This window comes from Aspergillus aculeatus, assembly GCF_001890905.1.
Source record: "Aspergillus aculeatus ATCC 16872 unplaced genomic scaffold ASPACscaffold_1, whole genome shotgun sequence".
NCBI classification, from domain to species: Eukaryota; Fungi; Ascomycota; class Eurotiomycetes; order Eurotiales; family Aspergillaceae; genus Aspergillus; species Aspergillus aculeatus.
The window spans coordinates 1,344,195-1,366,242 of record NW_017962976.1 but is presented as its reverse complement, the minus strand read 5'-3'; the positions used below and the strand labels follow the sequence as shown (position 1 = coordinate 1,366,242).

The following is a 22,048-nucleotide window of genomic DNA, read 5'->3' as shown; positions in this document are numbered from 1 at the left end:
ATCAAGAGCTGAAATTAAATTAGACAACTGGAATTACAATCTCACATACGCCATCCTGGGAGATTGAAGTATTGTTCAATCCAAGAATCAACAGTCCGCCCTTCGTCGTCGAAGGAATTCTTTCCTGTGCCTATCGGCAAGTTGAGGGCTGAAAGCTCAACGAGACATTGTGCTCGAAGCAAGGAAAATCTATCCCTCGGGCACCGAGATCCTCGACATAACTACACATACACATACTAGCATTACCAAGTAAACCCCAACCGCTCCGCGACGGGCAACAGCCACACACACCAACCGTCGACCTCGGTGACAGCGACATCAACCTTATGGGACGAACTATTGTACCACAAGTCAGCCACAGTGGGCTGGTCATGCGGTTCGGAGGGGTTGAAATCAGGCCCGGCGACGGGATGCTTGGCGAACCCCGCCCATAATTCTTGCATGTAGACAGTCATGGCCAGCGTGTCCGCGGGCATGTCTGGCGGATACGTGCCGAAGATGGCGGGGATCTCCGCCCCGTGCACCGCCCCGTGATTGGGGATGATCGTCCCGGGGGGCGCCGCCTCCGTTGACCACCGATACCGCCAGACACCGGACCTGCGTTTGTTGCTGCTGCTGCTGCTGCTGCTGCTGGCGGTAGTCACATTGCAAGCTCGACTAGTCGGACAAGTAAAGACGATATCGCTAGCGAGACGAACAAGCGGGCCGTATTTATTCTTCGACAGCGACGAGGAGGAGGAGGAGGAGGAGGAGGAGAGGAGCTTCGCTGCTGCCTCGTCCGCCTGTTTCCGTATCTCCTCGGCTGTTGTCGCGAACGGAGGATCGTGCCGCAGCCCGGTACTGATCAGTCGGTCGTGCACGCGATGCCAGGTGGTGTGCACCGGGTCCGTGGCGTTGGAGGACAGGGCGTACACCATGCCACTGAGCTCGTCGCGCGTGGAGCCCAGTAGCAGCGGCACGTCCGCCAACCCCGGCCCGTTCAGGATGTGGTCCGTTACGTTAGTGATACACGTGTGGTGGTCCTCAACGGGGGCGAAGTCGAGTTCTGCTTGCGCGGCGTAGTCGCGTAGCTCGACTGCGTCGACGCGGCGCAGGCATGCGAGGACCTCCTCGTCTTTCTCTTTGGCTCTTGCATCCTTGCTGGGATGATCGTGATCAGACCGGGAATCGGGGCTACCGGTGCAGTTGAAGTGCTCCGCCGCGTTGAGGTAGTTGGCTGTCCCGTTGCCGCCGAACGCGCGCGCAAACGACTGCATGATCGCGGCGCGGAAGGGGGGTCGGTCTTTCGGGCCCGGGGGTGCAGCCAGCAGTTGTTGCACCGAGTAGCCGCCGGCGGACTGGCCGAAGATGGTCACTTTGGACGCGTTGCCGCCGAATTCGTGGATGTTGCGCTGTACCCAGTCTAGGGCGAGACGTTGGTCGAGGAAACCTGCGTTGCGGTGGGTGAGGGGAAGGGAGGGCGAGTGGGAGAAGCCAAAGACTAGAAGTGAAGTTGTTCTCGTTGGTATGAGGGTTCTTCTTTGCTATCAAGCATAAAGAGGGGGCACGGGTGATACGTACTACTTAGACGATAGTTGAAGCTCACGACGATGATGTTTTCACGGACGGCGAGGGCGGTGCCCGCTGTGAATGGGTCTGATGATGTGCCCCAGGCCAGATTCCCCTGGATTTGCATTCAGAAATAGACTCGGATACAGAAGACAGGAGTAGAAAGTGGGGGGGGAGGGGGGGCTTGGAACTCACGCCATAAATCCAGACCATCACCGCTAGGTCTGTGGCATTCGATCCCCCAGGAGTCCAGACATTCAGATACAGACAGTCCTCGTCCTCCGTCCCAGAGTTATCCTCTGTGGTTGTCATCGCGAGACCGTCGGCTTGCGGCATCTCTGCATGGTTGGTTGGCGGGATTCCAATACAAGGAGCACGGTATACGCACTGTTGAAGTCGGCAAAGACCTGCATACAGGAGGGTTTGAACTCCTGGGCATAGATGGGAGACGGCCATGGCGCTGGCTCTTCGGGAGGTGCGAATCGCACGGGGGGCGACTGGGCGTAGGGGATCCCCAGATACACATTGGCTGTTTCTGTACTGGAGGGGAGGGCCTGCGTGGTCCCGATGACAATCCCCGAGGCGACTGTCACGGTTGGGTTGGGAAAAGCCACTGGGCTGATTACTTGCTGGATCGGATACATTGCACGGGGTTTCACCAATTGTAAGGGCTGGAGAATCCCCATGGATGGACTTTCAAGCGACCTCTGCTGGCTTTATGGTGGATATATCCAGTGCTACGACGCCGACTCGTGAGGTCACGACATCGCAATCTCACCGTTCCACTAGCCTCGCTTCTTCATGATGACATGCTTGCCTCTGTTCCATGACGCGGTTGTTGACGCAGATGACTTTTACTGGGCTCTGGACAACGGGGATGTATTATGCGCACAGATGCTCAAGTACCGGACTTAGGACTTAGGTTTTCTAGTTTCGAGGAGACCCGTATGCCCCCCCCAGCCTTATGCTCGGTATCTGATCCTGACAGCCCACCGAATCCAGTTGATCGACTAATCTCATCCAAGCACTTTTCTATCGAGTCGAGCCTCAATTACAAGCTCTGAATCATACACTTGCCAGAAACTTGCCAGTAACTAACTCACCCACCCCGAGGTACCTCTTCAGAGTTAAGGGACCCAACCACCAACCACCTCACCGCATCGCAACCCTCACACCACCAGTCGACGACTTCCCCAGATCTAAATCCGCATCGAACTCCACCGTCATCCACACATCCATGTTCTCGCCTTTGCCCCCGCGCCAAGTATGCCACGGATACACGACGACGTTCTGCCAGCCACGGCTCGCCTGGCCGTCCTCATCCACCTCCCACACGCGGCCATGCTCTTCCAGCTCTTTGAGGGCAAGTCGCGTGAACTTTTCGGGATGGTTGGCCTGCAGCATGTTCAGCTCCGCCGCGGACCGTTTGCTGTCCGGTGCGCAGGGCACCCAGACGCCCCCTTCCTCGGTGCCGTTGGAGAGACAAATGCCTAGTTCTCGGAGGATGTCGTTGCTGTGGTTGTGGAAGTGGCTGTTTGTTTTGGTTCCTGGGAGCGATTAGATTAGATTAGGAGAAGATGGAGAAACAACCAATCGACAAAGACAACGAAAAAGAGGGCTCGTACCAGCCGCCCAGAACTGCAAATGTGCAATAGGACCCTTATCGTCGGCGAACTGAAAATTGAAGCCCCGAAGATTATGGTAATTGACTCCAGCGTAGGCGTCGCCTCCCCACCACAGCTCCTGGACCGGACGAAAGGCCAAATCCGGCAGGGTGAGGTGCGGGCTCACGGTCTTGAAGGTCACCTCCACGGGGACCTTGTCCACGCAGGGCCAGGGCCCGTCGTGCGTCTCGCGGTGCAGACGCAAGAAGACCGCGCCCTGGGTGGCGTCGGTGGTGAGCTCGACCTTCTCGAGCAGCACCGTCCAGTCGCCGGCTTCGGCCTCGGGGCCCTGGTCGGGCTCCTCGTCCTCGGTGCTCCCCACCGCGATGGACTGCTTGGCGGGAAAGGCCGGGCCGCCGATAGGTCTCCAGGTCTTTTGTTTCTGGTCGGCCAGCGAGCCGTACAGGGCCTTGACCCCGTCGCCGGGTATGGCCTCGACCGTCGCGTTGGGCGGGTGCACTTCGACGCTGATGGCGTAGTCGCCCACCTTGATCAGGGGGAGCGTCGAGGGGGCGTGGATTGCGGTGGGCTCCGGGATGTACACTAGCCCTTCCTCGTCCCAGACGGTGCCCCGGATTGAGCGGGCGATGTCGCGCGCCTGAGCGAGTTGCTGGGTCTCGTTGACGAGGAGCTGCACGCGCGGATTGGGCTCCACTCGGTATGACTTCATAGAGAAGTCGATGGAGGCGATGTCGATTTGCTTCGAGTTGGTGAAGTTTCTGTCGCGTGTTAGCTTGCTCTGCTCGTTGGTGTCATTTAGGGGCGGATCTTACCCCAGGGCGATTCTCCCTGAGGTTCGCTCGGAGATGCGCCATTTGGCGAAGACGCCGTTGGCGAGATCTACGGCTTTATAGTACATGATTCCCTGGAAGGAGGTCTGCGTCAGCAAAGGGCGGATCTCCGCTTGCAGTTCCTCGAGGCCGGGAAGAAGTCATCGATTCCATAACTAACCTTGAAAGGATGGTATCCTCCCACGCCCTGTGAGTGTTTTGTCTCGTTAACCCCGTGCTCAGGAATCGAGAATCAGCAGCAGCAGCAGCAGCAGCAGCAGCAGCAGCAGCAGTCACCTACCGGAGCCGAATTGCCACACGAATCACGATCAATCGGTCCAAACATCGACACCAGGAACTCGTCGTCTCCATCGCCTACGACGCCAATTCAAACATGGTCAGCGTCGGCCAAGGATGAACCTCCCAAAGCCACAGCAAGGTACCGGGGGGGATGAAGTGACAAACCATCGAAATCGCCACAAACAACATAATGAACCGGTCCCGCGCCCGTCTTGGTCTGCTGCGTCGGGGTGCCGTAGCTGTCCAAGACATGTCGCGTCCACGCTTGTTGCTGCTGCGGCCCTGCGTGGGCACCACCGTCCTTGACGTACACCGAGACCCGGAACCCGTGGAAGGGCTCCACCGAGGCAATGTAGGCGCATGGGTCGTCGGCGATGCGGCCTGTATCCGCGCCGCCCGTGCCCCAGAAATCGCCCATGCCGGGCGTCTCGCTGTTGGGGTCCTGCGAGGGATCCTTGGGCAGCCCGGCGCCGATCTTCTCGTGCTGCCACTTCTTGTCATCATCGTCGTAGTAGAGCCGCGAGAGGCCCTCGCGGGAGGCTACATAGAAGGAATCGCGGCCATCGGGACCGTCACCGCTGGATGTTGGGGTCTGTGTCAGGAGGGCGAGGCAACAAGCCCCCTTGGATGATGGGGCGGGGGTGGGGGGTTGGTGGCCGACCTCTTCGGAATCAATTCATGGATGACGGGGAAGTTCTTGTCGTCCACGATGGAACACTCCCATTTGTCTCTGAGGAGGGGAACCATTCAAGGGTTTGTCAGCTGAAGGTTCATGCATTGAATCAAGCTCGCATCAACTCACGCATTCTCCACATCGCCTGGGGGGCTGAACAACAAAATCGGCACCGCCTGCGCCTTATTGTGCGGCCCACAGACCACCGAGGCGGCAATCACTTCATCGTGATCCTTCTGCGTGAACCTCCCCATGGTCAACCGGTGCATCGCCGGCCACCTACCGATATAGTGCGCCTTCCACGGGTCCTGCTTGCCAAGCCCATCCCGGCCGGGGTTCTCCAGCCAGACGATGTGGCCGCCGTCGGGATCGCAGCCCAGCATGCTGGCACCCAGCTGGTATGAGACCACCAGGTCGGTCCACCCATTGCCGGTGATGTCCATGGAGACGATTGCCGTGGGCTTGGGCAGGGTCGCGACCACCTGCTTGGTCCATGCTGTTTTTTTTTCGCCTCTGAATTTAGGGTCTGGTGCGGGTTGCACAGCACGGCACTGGAAATCGGGCAAGCTTACCATCGCATACACTGGCCTTGGGGTTCGTGGCCAGGGGGTTGTCTAGGATGGCGACGTCGCCCGAGTCCATCCCGAACCTCCACCGACTTTTAGCATTGTTTTTTCGATGAAGTTGCAATTTGGGGGTGGCGGGAAAAGTGACTTACACGACAACGCCCGGGACCGCATCGTCCTTGGAAAAGTGAAAGGTGTGCACGAAGTATCCGTCCGTACGGTCGAGGTCGAGGTCGATGGCCCGGAAGGAGGGAACGGAGATCTCTGCCATATTATCTCGAATTTGTGTAAGAGGTGGAAACTTTTGAATGGTCTACACGGATGACGGGGGCCAGTTCATTCTGGGATAGAGTGTGAACTGGGGATGTGTTACGAGACTATGGGACTGAAAACTTATTATAGCTTATCGCCTCTTTCTACCATTATGCATGAGGGGCGGCATTGTTGTCATCCATTATGATCAACACCCTGTTTGTTAGTCTCAGGGGGGAAAAGACAGGCCGCATTCGCTACATGGTCAGCCGGACGGTCTGGACTTCTGCTGCCACTGCAAACATGACCGCGTGCGGACAGTTGCTTGTGTGAGCCCCGGGCACGGACTTTGAAGGTTAGTCAGTCGTGACGTCTGCTACTGGATGATGAGGATGATGAGATGATGATAAGAAGGGAATCTCGCGGTGAATTTCAACAGTCCTGGAGTATAAGACGTGCTCGGGTGTGGCGGTAATAATAGTCTCATGGAGAGTTGCATTAGGGCCCCACCCATCCATAGTGGAGATTTTTTTAGGTTGGATCCGAAAGTATGCTAAAACTTTCCCTGACTTCCGGTGGTGTTGGGCCCCAAAGCCAGTTCGGTACCGTTACAGTACCGTACGGTATGCTGTATGTAACAAGGTAGGGTTTCTTTTCAAGTACAGAGTAAGTAACTTAGTCGAGTCATAACTTATAACTCCCATCATTCTCGGGCTTCCGACTGCCGGTGTTCCACCCCAACCTCCTCCTCCTTCTGATCCTCCTCCTCTTCTCCTCACAATACTCCCGGAAAGAAGCCATCCAGCATGGAGCTTTTGACGTTGTTCGGGCTGATCGCTCTCCCCATCTTCCTCGTTGCCGGCTTTTTCCAGCGAGCGGCTACAGAGAATACGCTTCCCAACCGGCTCATCTCGTGGATTATCAATGTATGCATGCATCGCACTCCAGCCCTGTTGTTGTTGTTGTTGTTGAATAGCTTGAACTGCCTTCTGATACATCCGCCAGGTCTACCTCCGCGTGCGCTTCCCCATCAAGTCGGCCGACGGGCACACGACGATCCCCGGGTCCCGGTACGTGTACCCGAACGGACAAGGCAACATGGCCAAGTTCTACCAGGACCAATCGGTGCAGTGGCGCGAGCAGTTCGGGCCCATCTACCGCATCTGGAACGGGATGCGGCCCGAGGTGATCGTCGGGTGCCCGGAGGACATCAAGGCAATCTTCCACGACTCGGACCAGCACCTCAAGGCCCAGGACATGAACGCCGGGTGGCTGGCGGGCGAGCTGATGGGCCAGTGTCTGGGGCTGGTCAATCAGGACCGGTGGGCGCGCATGCGCGCCGCCATGGCCGAGCCGTTCCACCAGCGCACGGCCCCGTCGTACATCGGGCTGATGGAGAAGCGCGTGCAGCAGGCGCTGGACGCGATCGAGGCGCAGAAGTTGCCGCCGCAGCCCGACGGGACGACGCCGGCCGCCTCCTTCGTGGTGGACCCCGCGCAGGAGCTGCTGTACCTCCCCTTCTTCATCCTGGGCGACATCCTGTACGGCCCGATGGATGAGGCGATGGAGCGCGAACTGCGCGAGCTGGCCGAGCTGCGCGACGCGCTGTGGAAGCAGGCGATGAGCGGCGGGTTGGCGCGCTACGCCGTCGGGCGATACCTGCCGGCGACGCGGCGCCAGCGCCAGCTGCACGAGTTCCACGCGCGCTGGAAGGCGTTCAACGACGGGGCGGTCCACCGCGCGACAGCCACGCACCACCCGGACGCGCCGATCGTGGCGCTGTACCGGTCGGTGGCGGACGGGCAGCTCTCGGAAACCGAGCTGCTGCACACCCTGGACGAGCTGGTGTTTGTCAACCTGGACGTCACGGTCGGCAACTTCTCGTGGAACCCGGTGTTTCTGGCGGCGCACGCCGAGGTGCAGCGCGAGGTCTTGGCCGAGATCCGCCAGGCCCGCCGCGACGGAGATGGCGGGGCCCGCGGCGGCTGGAAGGGATACCTGGCCAGCTCGTCGACGCTGCTGAAGGCGGCGATCCTCGAGTCGGCGCGCCTCAAGCCCATGGCCTCGTTCGCGGTGCCCCAGGCCTGCCCGACGGACCGGCTGGTGGGCGGGTTTGTGATCCCCGCCCACACCGAGATTGTCGTCGACACCGAAGCCCTCAACGTCCACAACCCCGTCTGGGGCGCCGACCGCTACGACTACCGTCCGCGCCGCTTCCTGGACCAGAGCCCCGTCGCCTGGCGCTACCATTTCTGGCGCTTTGGCTTTGGGCCCCGCCAGTGTCTGGGCCGGCATGTTGTGGATCTGCTGTTGAAGATCCTGTTGGCCCAGATCGTCGAGCGCTACGAGCTGCTCCCGGCCTGGACGGAGCGTGAGAAGCCTGCCGGCGAAAAGCTGGAGTATCGCTCCTGGGAGAAGAATCCCGATGTCTGGATGAATCTGGCGATGCAGCCCATTGCGTGGAAGAAGCGGGCGGTGGCGAGCGAGCAGTGATGGCGGTTGTCTTAATTCTTTTCTTGCTTGATGATGCTTCATGATCACGCAGTCTGCTTGGATTTATGCTCTACAGAAATGAAAATAATAATCTGCTATCATTGATTCTGAAGCCAGTGCTCGAGTAAAGCTTTATTTATCATCGAACATCGGTCTAGAAATTTCCGACAACGCTAGGTAGAGTGGGCGCAACAGTGTACATGCGATGTTAGAGAAAACGCGAGTGGACCTCCCAACACACGGACTGCCTCACGTATACGCCTTCAGCTTCGAATATCGAGATGAGAATAATCTCACCAAAACAGGGGGACGTAGCGCGTCACTACAGGAACAAGCTACAGTTTACACTAACCACCCACTCACTCAACACAACACAAGACACCTCGACCCAGCGCCAACCCAGTCTAGACCCACCCATTCAGTCCACTCGACATTGACGTAACCGGTGATTTTCAACTCCAACCGTCGCCGTCCGATGTAGGGGTTGGAGCCCTGCGAGAAAGACATCTCATAATGTCCCATCATTGCGCGGAATGCGTTACGCAGCACCACCATCGGGGCCCCACGTGTTCGTTGCGAATTACAGAGTGTGTTGCATCCTGCCAAATGCAAATCCACCCGGTCGAAGATCTCGCCTTCTCTTCCTCGCTGCATTCGTCGTGGTCGATGGGTCGATGGACTGGAAAGTAATCTCTGCAAACACTTCACGTAGAGTCAATATTGTGGACCCCGGGCTTGCGTCACTGCGGGTTTGATGTAAACCCTCCGGGGGGGGGGGTGTTATGTCTCGGGGGTTGTTGGGGGAGGGGAATGGTTCGGGGAGTCTATTTTGTATACCGCCAAGGATCAATTAACATTTGCTCTCGGTAGAGGTAGAAGTAGACGTAGGGTCCACTGGGGGATTCTCCGGGGGGGGGGGGGGAGTGGAGGAAGGTTAGACGATCTGCAGCATTCCATGTACAGAGGGTCTAGTCCAGCATATACTCCGCTTTCATGTTCTCTTGGCTTGTCTTGTTCCCCTTCGGGCCCCTGTCAGACTAGCCACAGGCGAGAGCCTACCATCCCTACCGGGTAGGGCAGCAGGCCTTGTGTTCAGGTTTGCGGAACTGGGTGCTTGCTGGTTTCATTGGACCCGGTTACCACCTTCCTGCAGTGTGGTGTCTGGTTGCTATTGCTAAGTCGCTGGGCATGCGCGTCATGCGTTCTCCCACGGAGGACTTGAACCATGACACCATGACATTACCCTCAGATTCTCAACCCCGTCAGGTTCCTATGACTTCGAAAGCAAGGTCGCAACTTGGTGTCAGCTAGGCCTCCTAAGCTACGTGAATCTAGATAGAAACAAAGGTCAAATGGTGACTTGGGTCTTATCCTCTTATCGCGTCACGCGGACGATTAATCGAACAACAAAAGAATCCTAGATTATTTTACCCTCCAATAGCCAGAATCTCGAAACCATAAGTCTAGTATCTAACCAAGCCACTCACTCTCGATGAGGGTGAAGCCTCATTGGGTGTACTGTATGTAGCGAACAATACCACACGAACAGCAGAGCCAAGGTCGACCTCAAAAGAAAAGATTCAAATCCCCCGCCGCAACCTTGGCCTGCACCTCCGCAGCCACCCTTGCAGGGGTCTCGGCAAAAACATGCTCCCAGCAGTAGACGTCGATGTTGACCGGCCCGCCGCCGAGCTCGTTGACCTGCGCGGCGTAGCGGTCGCGCAGGGCCTCGATGGCGTGGCTCACGCGCGCGACCCCCTCCACGGTGCCGGGGTGCTGGTCCGGGCGCGGCGGCGCCTCGAACGGGAATTGCGTGTGATCGGCCAGGAGACACTTGGCCAGGAGGTCATGGTCGCTGGCCTGGAAGGCGCGGTCGTGCGCCGCCTGCATCGCGCAGAGGGGCTGGTCCTCATCGTCGGCGTGGTAGGGCACATCCTGGTGGTGGCCGTCCTCGCGGAAGGCCCGGCCCAGATAGTCGAGGTGCGAGCCGCCCTGCATGCTGTTGCCGAAGATGGTGATGTAGGGCTGGGTTCTGTACTGCGGGTCGGTGAGGAGGTCCTTGATGGCCACGCGCTGGAGCGGCCAGCTGGCTGGGTGGAGGAGGCCCGAGGTTGGGGTTTCTTCCTCGCTGCTGCAGCGGTCGTCGGGGGTGGTTTTGGCGCGCATGGCCATGGTGGTGTACGCCCGGAGGTGGTACCCTTGTTGGATGGTGGTGTCTGGTTAGCATTCCGATATTGTCCCAGTCCCTAGGGATACTCGGCAGACGTAAAACACTCACCATCTGCGCAGAAATGTCTTACGAGCAGCAGCAGTGGCCATTGCAGGTTGGCCCAGATCTCTCGGCAGATCAGGTACGTGGGAAAGGCGGCCGAGACGCTCACTTCGCGGGGGGACTTGTGAGTCGATTCGAGCATGAATCTGTGGCCAGTGCGCCAAGGGGGTTAGTCCGAGGGGGGGGAGGTTCGTCTTTATGCGGCAGGGTTTAAGTCAAGTCTTACCGTTGAAGATCGTCGGATAGTTGCAGTCTAGCCGCCCAGCTCTGCACCCACGAGCAGGATATCAGGGACAACCACTTCTGCAGGAAGCAGTGCCGGTCCTTGACGCGGTTGATCTTGAAATCCACGTAGTTGGTGTTCGAGCGGTCCCAGTACGGCTCGATGAGCTCATTGCCGTGGTCCAGGGCCTTCTGGGGCACGAAGCGGACGGTAATGCGGGAGCCCATCCGCGCGAATTCCTTGAAGTCGGCCAGCACCGCGGCGGCGGCCAGGAAGAGCACGGCCGTGTAGGAATCGTGCACGTCCCAGGTCGGGGCCGTGGCGTCGCGTTTGTACGCGCTGTGCGAGGGTGATGATGGTGACGACATGGGCGTGATGGACGAGGCCAGAGAGAGCGTAGACATGGACGAGTGAAGGGGCGTGGATGCCCCCGTCCCGGCGGAGGACGAGATGGATGAACGCGTCCCCGTTGAACCGGGCATGCTCTCGCCTCCGGGGCTGGTGGTTGTAGGAGACGTGTCTCCATAGGAGGGAAGGAAATCAAACGGTCCGCCACCACCACCTTTCTCATTCTCCCACCCGAGCACCTGCACGATGTGCAGGAGGGTGTCGCGCTTGCGCTCGAACCCGAGCTTCTCTGGGTCGGTGTTGTGCTTGGTGAGCTGGGTACAGGCGTGCTGGGCGCGGGACCGCACGGTTTCAAACTGGGTCATGTAGTAGTGGACGACGGGATTATCCAGGAACTCATGCCCGGTCTCCAGGAAATAGGCCCGATGCTTGTCGTAGAGCTCGTGCAGCATTCCGGCGCGGATGTGGCACGCCATGTCGCCGCCATGGGCGTCGAACTCCTTGAAGCCTGGAGAGTCCGGGGCGATGCCATCCTGGGCCGAGACAAGCTCGTTGAACAGGTTAAGCGCGTTGATGCTGTCGGTGCAGTCCCGGATGATGTCTTTGAGAAGGGCCGGATAGTGCTTCCTGACATAGACCGCGCCAGTGGCGCCAACAGGTAGCAGTGGATACGTCATTTCTGCTGGTCGTTCCTCGACTATGATCGTAGTATGCAAAGAGGGGGAAGGATGGCTGGAACGGGCGTCTAGCATGCGGATCTTCTCGGACAGAATCGACCACTCTTGTATATGCACCGCTGCAGGATTCAGACTGATGCGTATGCTTGCATCACCTACACTCGAGTGGTGGTGTAATTGACATTGGAGCTCCACCGCAGGTCTACTGTGTGATGAAGATGTAGTGGAGAGGGTCTACTCAAGTTTCCCGCAGCCATGGGTCTGTCAAGCTCGCGGTTCTATCCATAGCCTCTGCGAAATGCCGCCTTGACCCTCAGGGTCTGGAATACCTTTCTTCTTAACTAGATGATGTAAGCACTACGATGTGCTGTCAGCTCCGACACGGAGTTTTCAAATCGTCTGCTTGCGTGCAAGGTCTGACCGTACCGTTGCTGGTTGACACTCCTCCAGCCTCCGCCAATCATCTCGTCGTGAAGCAATTGTCACGCCTGGAGGTACCGAGTCGTTCGTCTTGCGTCAGTGCCAGCATGCTCTGTCGTTGTATTCTCGACGCAACCAGCAAGGCAGCAGGTTCCATGATCACAGCTGTTCCTCCCCACAGAGTTTCCGTGGCAGATGCAATGTTTCAGTCAAGTCGAATGGCTAGATCTAGGGAACGTGGGCAGTAATTCCGCGCAGCTGCAACAGAGAGTAGGAATGCTCCGTCGAGTCTGTTTGGTTTCTAGACCTGAGTCATGAATGCCGCTCATACCGGACCGCCTCGCATCATTAGCCCTAACCACGAAACATGACATTCCATCCCGCCTCCCCCGTCTACAAAGCTATGCTTGCTTTTTTTCTCTGTGCTGTTGAATTTCGGCAAATCCGCCTCTCGTTCTCTTCAATTCCCGATATAGGATTAGAGATAATCAAGAAATCTTTGTACTCCTGGGTTCCTTTGTGCTGGATACAACAATTGGCGGCTTTTACACCCGGCGGGCGAGGATCTGACGTGCGACCCTGACCCGGCCCGCAACAGCCTTTCCCGTAACTTAGTCTGAAAACGTCAATGTCATGCCAATGCCAGTAAGTCAGTGGATACCTTACACCACCGGTATGTTACATCGTTACATTACATGCTGTCTTACAGCATAATACAGTACAGTATAGTACGAGTTGGCAAATACAAAGTATCCCGACTCCAGAACAAATGGTTATGATCAATTTCTAGTTCACACCAGAGAAGTAGTTTAGTGCAATCTCAAAGCTCTCTATGGTGTGGATGCCGTCGTCCCCTGGGCTTGCCATGAGTCGCCCGGTGCAATATCTCGTACTTGTCAGGCTGGTAACGTGCCGCATGCGTTTCGCTAAACTGCGCCTCTGCAGTAAGCACGGTGACCTCCAGACCAGGAAAGTCACTCAGCTCAATCACTTGTCCGCCATTCTGTCATGGGAATAATATCGTGTTAGTCAAGTAAAGAGACGTAAAGGGTGAGAAGGAAAAAGGAAGCATCCGCTACATACCGTCGTCACCGTCCAGATCAGCGCCCCCTCGAGGAAATGCTGCATGTAATCCGGCCGCAAGCCCGGCTCGTCGTCAGGGGTGTAGTTCACCGCGCGAATAACCCCGCTGTGGCGACGCACGGCTTCGTGCAGGTGCAGCGTGATCGGCACCTGGGCTTTGGAGAGCACCCCTTCCTTCTTTTGAGTCTGGCAGTTTCCACAGTCGTAGTCTAGCGGGGTACTGAAGTTGTAGACCTCGCCGACGGGTAGGTGGGTTCTCTCGTCAACCAGGAGGGCGAAGCTAATTTTGTACGGGTATCCGTCCAATGCGTTGCTGGGACAAGTAGCATTAACCATCTGGGGAATCACGGGTCCAGCCCTGGAAGGACAGCAACTCACCGATCATAGATGATGTTGATGATGTAGTCCTGGAATTTCTCATGACTGATCCCGGGTAGCGAATGTTTCCCTTGCGCAGGCCGCAGTTGCTTTACAGCCGCGCCGTATTTGGCTTGGATGGCCTGGATGAGATCCTCCCGCTTGGGGTTGCCCACCAGCTCCGGATAATTGTAGCCATACTGTTCCCACGGCCTGGCTAGGACGGAGTTCCAAGGAGTTCTCTTCTGATCCGTGGAAAAGGGTTCCAGGTTTTTTGACAACCCATCAGCTTCATTCACCCATTTATCGGGGTTGAGGTACTGCCAGATCGCTAGGAGGCGATCCACGTTGCTGGAAGAAGATCAGACAACTTGATCCTGGCTCCAGAATGAAAGGAGGAGAATCATACCAGTGATGCATCCAGAAGACCGGATCAAATGAGGACACCGGGACATTCGCCATGTGCCCTTGGGTGGGTACACCAGCGTCATCCCGCTGCGATCCTCCCGACCACTCGTGGATGTTGTTATGCACCATCTCCAGGGACAAATGCTCCGTTGGCAACATGTTCTTGACGTGTTCGACGGGATGCGTCTGGGAATATCTGGTCGAAGCAAATGGCTCGTACTCTTGAAAATATGAGTCACTCAGTAAACGCGAGACCACCGCCTGTATCGTCGTAGTGCTGGGATCCTCGCCCATCCACTTGTGCTTGACGATCGCCTCCCCAACCCTCTCGTTGAGGTCGTGGCCTGGCACCCATTGCTGTTTGTTGGTGCTATCCGCATAGCGGCTAGTGCCGGCTGCTTCGCCAAACTATATGACGACGCATTAGCAGAGTGTTGGATGTCTCGGGTATGTATGACCTTAAATAGAAAGGAATCCCAATGCTCACCTTGACTGGAATATCCCCAAGCTTAGTTCCCTCAAATTTGATCGCATACTTTCCCATCACCGGATCTCCCATGGGGGTGGACACCAGTTTGTTCTGCGAATTCCTTACCCGGTTCACGAATTTGAACATCGGATTATCACCGAAATTCGGATCAGGCACGGTGCTCGATCCCAGCTCCAGAATCTCAAAAGTCTCGTCAGACAAGATTTTAGGGAGGCCGTATTCGTTGGTGTCGGGCTGTTTGATCGCCCAGTCCCAGTAAGGGAGACGCCAGCGGTTCGCAGCCTTGGTCCACTGATCCTTGGCAGCGGCATCTGTGATTCCTGGGATCACTTCGTGGATCATGATATCGTGCAAACATTGCTGATTTAGGGTGATTCAATCATCAGTGACACTTTGCGTCGATCGTTGCCGGGTAAGCTAAGCAAATACCTCATAGAGCAGCATGTACGGACGATGCCAGGTGGGAAACAAATAATCATTGTGATGGCAGTAGCCGATGGTCCCCTTAAAGTCTTGCTCGGGATCCGGAGCATGGTCCCAGGCCTGGCTGGGCGCACCATGAATTCCTAAATGTCCAGTTCATTAACCCGGGTGTTACTCTGCCCTGAATGGAGGGAGGAAGTACCGGCAAGTCGAAAATAGGAGAGCTGATCATTCACGGGGTCTCTCTTCTGGAGCTTGTCCAGCGCCCGGAGGAAGAGGGAAACTTGTACCTTACTCTCTACATTGGTGGAGCTGGACCAAGCAGCCAAGTCCTGCCTTGGCTGGACATCGCTTTTGTCGGATATTCCCTTGATGGGGAAGCTCGGCAATTTATTGGTCATAGTGGTCTTCACTGAGTGTGATGATTTGTCAATAAAGAAATGTAGTAGTCAATGGGAAGATTTAGTTCCTACTGTGCCTTGTGTGCTTGCATCGAAATGCTGCACGTTATATATCGCCTATCTTTCATTTTGGTTGACTCGGCGTCATTCAAAGATCGCGTCGAGTTTGGTTGAGTCTATGAATAATTAGCATAAGCTGAACAAATTGTCAGAATGATCAGATGAGTCGTGTTTGTCCAATTACTCGTCGTAGTTTGCAATCGTGATGATGACAGGTGTCTGTCAAGCGGAGTGCCTACTGCAACCTCGACAACATCGGGGCTGAAAGCGGTAACCCTCACTCGACCGTGGTTGCTGACTCCGCGGTAGAATCAATACAGGTTCGATGACCGACGTCGAAAAGTGGTTCACTACAGCGCACCGCATTCAGAGATTCCCCCCCATTCTGGGCCCTGACTGAAGGGTCGAAAAAAGGGGGGGGGAGGGGGGGGACAGCCCCCGAAGAGCTTCTCTCCCTTGCATACCATTCAAGTGGGCCTTGCGTGTTGATCTGCTTTTCACTTGGTCCACCATCTGGTGCAAATCACATTTGACTTGATCGTGTTCAGTAAACCTTTCCCAAAATCCTTCGTTCAAGGCATGGTTCTCTATACCCCTTAAATCTACCCACGGTTGCCCTCGAACAACGACGATGGAGGGAGACGCGACAGCGCCGATGGGGATCTTCCCGGCGCTGAACTCGGTTTGTGCGCCTCGTGACGATGAAGCGACGACCTGGCATGAGGTCCCTGTGGACTCGCCAAAAACCACAATGAGCCGAGTGTCGACCATGGAGAGAGAGGCGATCCAAATAGAAACAATTCTACGAAGCGCCTGGCCCATCGTGCTCCAGCACTTTGTCGATTCCGACACGGTGTGCTTTGCCTTTGGGCAAGGGGAGGATTGCGAGATGCATACCTACCAGACCACGCTATCCAAGGATGAGACCGTCAGTGACTTCACGCGACGAATGGCCAGGGAGACACCATTACCTTCCGGTAATGACCGCAAGTTGAACACCTGCGTATGGCTGGGTGCGACGGCTGCGACGTGCCAGAGCTTGCAGAGAAATGGCTCTTTCCAGCTCCTTCTAGTGGTAAAAGAAGCCGCCAGTTCAGTAGCCTCTTCACAGGTGTTGTTGTTTTCTCAGAGCTCGCTGTTGTCCGAAGGCCAAGCTTGGCATCTCGCCTCTACTGTTAGTCAAGCCATCTCGAATATACTTGCACACCCCGACCGGAGAGTAGACGACTTGAACCTGCTTAGTGCGGAAAATGAGTCGGCCATTGTGCGGTGGAACAACAATCGGAATTGGCCACCACTGCCAAGATTGAAGCCCATCCTGGACATCATTCATGAGCGGGCTGCGGAACACCCCGACAAGATCGCCATCTGCGCGTGGGATGGGAATTTGACGTATAGAGAGCTGGTGCAGCAGGCTGCTCGAATGGCTAGCTACCTGCGTCAGGTCACCGGACTTCGCCCGAGAGATTTGATTCCGCTTTTCACAGAGAAGAGCATGTGGACGACTGTCGCCCAGCTTGCGATTTGGATGGTTGGGGCTGCATTCGTGCCTCTCGAGTCCTCGCATCCAGATGACCGCCTGCGGTCAATTCTGGGCATTATCAAGACCAGATTCATTCTCTCGTCTGAAGCCCTTTCCGGACGGGCTTCTACTCTGATCAAGAAAGTGGTCACTATACCCAGCACACTGACCGGGGACTCCGTCACAGTGGACTCCGGTCACCCCGACACCGATCCTGAAGCACCGGCATATATTCTCTTCACGTCCGGCACAACTGGGTTGCCCAAGGGCGTGGTGATGGAGCAACAGGCCCTAATGTACCTTTCTCGGCAGGCTTCATCGTGGGACATCCGTTCCAACTCACGGGTCCTGCAATTTGCCGCCTACAGCTTCAATCTTTCTGTGGTTGAAACCTACTACACTCTGAGTAATGGTGCGACCCTTTGCGTGATCTCGGAGTTCGACCGGACGAACAACCTGCCCGAAGCAATGCAGAAGATGCAGGTGAGCTGGGCCGCGTTAACGCCGTCGCTTCTGAGCCGCATGGATGCCAGTGCCCCGCCCTCGAGCCTTAGGTCTCTGGTTCTGGGTGGTGAAAGCATGAGTGATCAGGACTTCCAGCGCTGGACGGCCACAAGTCAGGTCCAGCTGATTCAGGCCTATGGGATGAGTGAACATGCCGGCCTCCCGTGTCCCAGTCCTCTATCTATGATCCCACGATGCGACCTCAAAGCCTTTCCCCCATCGCTAATCGTACGCCAGTGGCTGGTCAACCCTACAAACCACCAAAAACTGGCCTCCATTGGGGTAGTGGCCGAACTACTTCTTGAAGGGCCCAGCTTGGCGCGAGGGTATCTGGATAACGCTGATGCAACCGCCTCGGCGTTCATCGAGGCTCCAGAGTGGCGTCACCACCTGCAAGCAAAGCTCGACGGGACCACTCCTGCACGCATGTATAAAACAGGCGATTTGTTCCGCTACAAGGCAGACGGTAGCATTCAGTATGTCGGTCGGAAAGGAACAATGGTCAAGATACGCGGCCAGCGACTGGACCTCGGCGAGATCGAGGCGCATGCGCGGACGGTCTGTCGCGATGGGGTCCAAACTATCGCCGAGTCAGCCATTCCTGCCAATGGCAAGGATATTCCAATCGTGGCGCTATTCCTCCACTCGTCGGATTATAAACCGAAGAGGGAAGCGGCGGATAGCGCAGGCGCCCCCCTGTTGCTCGCGACTGCGAGCCCGGACTTCTTCTCGGACGTCAAACGTATCCGAGCACGCCTGGAATCCCTTCTTCCCAGCTACATGCTTCCTAGTGTCTATCTACCATTGGCCCGGGTACCCTCCACTTTGACGGGCAAAGTCGCGAGACGGAGTTTGTGTGAGGCGGTGCAGCAGCATTCTCGCGAAGCACTAGAAGCTTACCAAGGGGAGGGGGCCAGATTGGTCATGCCGGTCTCTGAAACAGAGAGGAAGCTTCATTCGTTATTTGGAGAGGCTCTAAACCTGGACCCGACGAATTTAGGGGTCGAGCATGATTTCCTGAGACTGGGAGGAGACTCTTTAGCGGCTATGCGAGTGGTGAACCTCTCCAGACCGTACCAGTACGCCCTCACAGTCGCAGATATCTTGCAGCAGAGAACAATCGCAAATTTGTCTCAGCTTCTAGCAAGGCGCCAGTCAGATGACTCTGGCAGCGAGAAGGAGCCCACTCCGGACCCCCACGTCGAAGTCATCCAGCCTTTGCTCGCAAAGATCAAACTGCATAGTGCAGATGTGGAAGACGTGTGTTGGTGCTCCCCTGTCCAGGAAGGCATGTTGTACAGTCATGCTCGCTTTGCCAAGATGTACCACACGCGTGCGATCTGGGAAGTAGCTGCAACACAACCACACCATCCTGTCGATATAGGACGCTTGAAACGCACCTGGTCCAGGCTATCCGCCCAGCACCCAACGCTCCGGACTGTCCTTTTTGAGGTTGCCTCAGAGGGAAAGCTGGCCTTGCAGGTGGTTCTCAAGCCAACCGTGCTGGGCGTGGGAGTCGCAGATGATGTAGTCATGCTCTCTTCGCCAAATTCACTGCCAGATGAACCGCCTGTGCCACCGCGCGGAGGGATGGATTGGATCCCAAAGTTCCAGGTCTATCAGACCCCCAACGACGACACAATCTACTGTGTTCTCGACATCCACCATACGCTGATGGATGCGTCCTCCATAGCAAATCTTGGACGAGCGTTTACCCGATTGTACAACAACGATGGAGCGAAAGAGCGTGCCTTATTGGAGCCTGCAGCCTCGTACACAAGATTCGCCCGTTATCTCTCCCGCCACCTGAGAGAGTCCACGCTTGCATACTGGAAGTCCTACCTACAAGGGATCCCACCCTGTATCTTCCCCCGGCTTCGACCCGAAGGCGCCGAAGAGCCAGTTGGCGGGCGAAGGGCGTCGGTATGTCTTGCGGCGATTCAGCATAAATATCAGCAATTTTGCCACGAAACCGGCCTGACCGTGGCGAGTTTATTCAAGCTGGCATGGGCGCTCGTGTTGCGCAGCTTCACGCAATCCAACGACGTGGCCTTCACCTACCTGACCATTGGGCGTGACGTGCCGCTGGACGGGGTGGAGGAGGCGGTTGGCCCCTATCTCAACACCCTTATCTGCCGTGTGCAGTTTGATCAGCAGACTTCCTTGCAGCAGACGGCGCAAGATATGCAAGCTGAGTTCATTCGGGGACTCTCCTATCAGCAGGTCAACCTGCCTGCTCTGTTTGATGCGTTGAACCTTGTCGGGGACTGTGGCTTCAACACGGCCATCAACTTCTTGCCAAACTTCGACCAGGAGGAAGACACAGAGCACAAAGGCTCTGATTCCATTAGAATGAAACTACATGGCATCAAGGGCCCAAGTGAGGTAAGCTACGTCCCTTCTTTGCTTCAATGGCTAGTACTTGCTGACTGGGGGTGGGGCGCGCAGCATGACATGATTGTTCTCGTCTCTTCAGCCCAGCCCGTCCTCGAATGCTTCCTCGGATATTGGGCACGCTATATGACCGAAGAGCAAGCTGCCAGTGTGGCGGCTGCGCTGAGTGTGGCGGTGACAAGCATTGTCCAGACGCCTAGCCAGACTATCGGTGGTGTTGAGCTCTTCAGCGATCACTTTGCGCCGGAGGTCGAACGCTGGAATCAGTGTACTGCCTTGAGCGAGCCCGATCGTCTTTACGAAACGATGCAACAGCAATGTCAGCTCCACGCTGACAAACCGGCGGTGGATGCCTGGAACGGCTCCCTCACTTTTGGTGAGCTGGACTGCTTCTCGTCCCTCCTCGCCGCGCGACTGAAGGCAAACGGCATAGGACCGGGTGACTTTGTACCATGCTGTTTTGATCGGGGAAAATGGACGCCGGTGGCCATGCTGGCTATTATCAAGACTGGGGCCGCATTTTGCCTGCTTAGTCGAGAGCACTTAACATATCTGGCGGAAGTGTGCCAGACATTAATGGCCCAGGTCGCGTTAACGAGCCGTGACGATGCTAATATAGCCTTTCAATCGGCTGACGTGAAAGCCTTGACTATCGAAGAAATTGAAGATGAACCCCCGATAGCAGCTGCCCCGACGTGGTCGGCTGTGACTAACCTCTCATGCGCCATCTTCATCCCTCCCGGCTCGACGAGCAAGAGCTTCAATATAACCAGCAAAGACCTCCGCACTCTCTGTCCTACCATGGTAGAGTCCTCATCTGGCTTGGGCCTGCACCCGCACGATCGAGCAATACACTTGGCTTCCGCTGCGGAGGATACCAGCGTGATGGAAGTGCTGGGCTCTCTGGCCGTCGGCGCTTGTCTCTGTATCCCACGCGAACGAGACATTAGGGTCGAGCAGCTCTCGCACATTTTCGCCACTTTTGAGCCGACGTGGGCTATCCTGACACCAACCATTGCTCGTCTACTCCTGCCTCGCGGCGCTCCATCGCTCAATACCCTACTGCTTGCCGGCGAGGCCATTCGCCCGTCAGATCATGACACGTGGGGGGCGCAAAACACGACTCTCATGCACCTCTACCGCCCGGCTGCCGGCGCAGGTACTCTTCTGGGCATATCCAAGGTGATTGAACGCTCCGACCCCAATCTCCTCGGAAACGCGCCAGGGTCGCCGGTCAGGGCCTGGATTGTGGAACCTCACAACGCCAACAACCTAGCACCGCTCAACGCAGTTGGGGAGCTGGTATTCAGCATCCCTCAACATGATGATGGTGCATTCGAAGCATTGGCCACCCGGCCACCCTGGCTGCCTCGATTCCCGGCCAGCAGTAACCAGACCCATGTATTCCGCTCGGGCCATTTGGCCGAATATACCAGCACCGGCAGTATCCGGCTCCTTGGTTTCAACGAGAACCCAATCCCCAAAGTCCTCGGTCGCCGCGTGAATCACGCGGAGACGGAAGCCCACGTCCTCGCCGCGTTACCACCCGGTACCGCACGGATGGTCAGCGTCGAAACTATCAGGCAGGACAATGGGGAGGTTGTGCTCGCCGCCTTCATCTTCGCCACGGGGAGCACAGTGAGCTCCAGCACGTTGGCTGACCCTAACGAATTGCTATACGACGACAAGGATGGCACCGTCGGCTCATCTTCAGACTTCATCACCGCAGCCCGTACCCTCCAGCAGACCCTCCCCCGCTGGAAGATCCCCACGCTCTTCCTCCCGCTCCAACGCATCCCCTTAACCGGCCGCTGCGGCGCCATCGACCGCGCATGCCTCCGGCAGCTCATGGCTGCCCTGCCACTGGTCAAGTTACAGCAGAGTCAATCTCTGGCCCCAGCTACTGAACTCCAGCACCAACTCCAACAAGCGTTTGCCCAGGTCCTCGGCATTCCTGTGGGCCGCGTGGGCCAAGGCTCGGACTTCTTTGGGCTGGGAGGCACCTCTGTTAAGGCGATGGAGTTGGTGGCGGCGGTACGAAAGGCGTCAGGAATTCAATTGCGTGTCGCGGATGTGTTTGCAGGCCCCGTCCTGCGAGATTTAGCGGCGCGGGTCGGGGGGCTTGAGAATTGAGAATTGAGGGGGCTGATTGGACTTTTCTTTTGTGTTTGATGTTGATCTCTGAGGCACTTTCTGGGGG

General features: G+C 56.8%; 7 protein-coding genes across 7 annotated transcripts; 2 read left to right on the top strand and 5 right to left on the bottom strand.

The window, feature by feature from the left end:
- Nucleotides 1-242: 242 nt before the first annotated feature.
- Nucleotides 243-2,192, bottom strand: ASPACDRAFT_49092 (uncharacterized protein; the record flags this gene model as incomplete). The annotated part of the gene is made up of 5 exons (XM_020202205.1): nucleotides 243-1,120; nucleotides 1,178-1,480; nucleotides 1,561-1,663; nucleotides 1,744-1,827; nucleotides 1,869-2,192. 5 exons carry the CDS (start codon nucleotides 2,190-2,192, stop codon nucleotides 243-245), a joined length of 1,692 nt encoding a protein of 563 aa, XP_020061019.1.
- A 508-nt stretch (nucleotides 2,193-2,700) lies between these two features.
- On the bottom strand, nucleotides 2,701-5,792 carry ASPACDRAFT_56131 (uncharacterized protein; the record flags this gene model as incomplete). The annotated part of the gene is made up of 9 exons (XM_020203093.1): nucleotides 2,701-3,095; nucleotides 3,174-3,931; nucleotides 3,986-4,125; nucleotides 4,164-4,190; nucleotides 4,284-4,357; nucleotides 4,448-4,860; nucleotides 5,085-5,451; nucleotides 5,528-5,613; nucleotides 5,674-5,792. The coding sequence occupies 9 exons, from the start codon at nucleotides 5,790-5,792 to the stop codon at nucleotides 2,701-2,703; spliced, it is 2,379 nt and encodes a 792-aa protein (XP_020061018.1).
- A 977-nt stretch (nucleotides 5,793-6,769) lies between these two features.
- ASPACDRAFT_20124 (cytochrome P450) lies at nucleotides 6,770-8,266 on the top strand (the record flags this gene model as incomplete). The annotated part of the gene is made up of 1 exon (XM_020198924.1): nucleotides 6,770-8,266. A coding segment is annotated over one exon (1,497 nt), but the record flags the coding sequence as incomplete, so codon positions are not given.
- Nucleotides 8,267-9,832: 1,566 nt separating this feature from the next.
- ASPACDRAFT_56129 (uncharacterized protein) lies at nucleotides 9,833-10,438 on the bottom strand (the record flags this gene model as incomplete). The annotated part of the gene is made up of 1 exon (XM_020203092.1): nucleotides 9,833-10,438. One exon carries the CDS (start codon nucleotides 10,436-10,438, stop codon nucleotides 9,833-9,835), a length of 606 nt encoding a protein of 201 aa, XP_020061016.1.
- A 322-nt stretch (nucleotides 10,439-10,760) lies between these two features.
- Nucleotides 10,761-11,786, bottom strand: ASPACDRAFT_56128 (uncharacterized protein; the record flags this gene model as incomplete). Its single annotated transcript, XM_020203091.1, has 1 exon — nucleotides 10,761-11,786. The coding sequence occupies one exon, from the start codon at nucleotides 11,784-11,786 to the stop codon at nucleotides 10,761-10,763; it is 1,026 nt and encodes a 341-aa protein (XP_020061015.1).
- A 1,240-nt stretch (nucleotides 11,787-13,026) lies between these two features.
- tyr1 (tyrosinase) lies at nucleotides 13,027-15,368 on the bottom strand (the record flags this gene model as incomplete). The annotated part of the gene is made up of 7 exons (XM_020200422.1): nucleotides 13,027-13,209; nucleotides 13,290-13,602; nucleotides 13,668-13,997; nucleotides 14,056-14,462; nucleotides 14,542-14,904; nucleotides 14,974-15,110; nucleotides 15,170-15,368. The coding sequence occupies 7 exons, from the start codon at nucleotides 15,366-15,368 to the stop codon at nucleotides 13,027-13,029; spliced, it is 1,932 nt and encodes a 643-aa protein (XP_020061014.1).
- A 1,156-nt stretch (nucleotides 15,369-16,524) lies between these two features.
- Nucleotides 16,525-21,927, top strand: ASPACDRAFT_241 (uncharacterized protein; the record flags this gene model as incomplete). The annotated part of the gene is made up of 2 exons (XM_020199251.1): nucleotides 16,525-19,839; nucleotides 19,903-21,927. Coding segments are annotated over 2 exons (5,340 nt in total), but the record flags the coding sequence as incomplete, so codon positions are not given.
- Nucleotides 21,928-22,048: the final 121 nt, after the last annotated feature.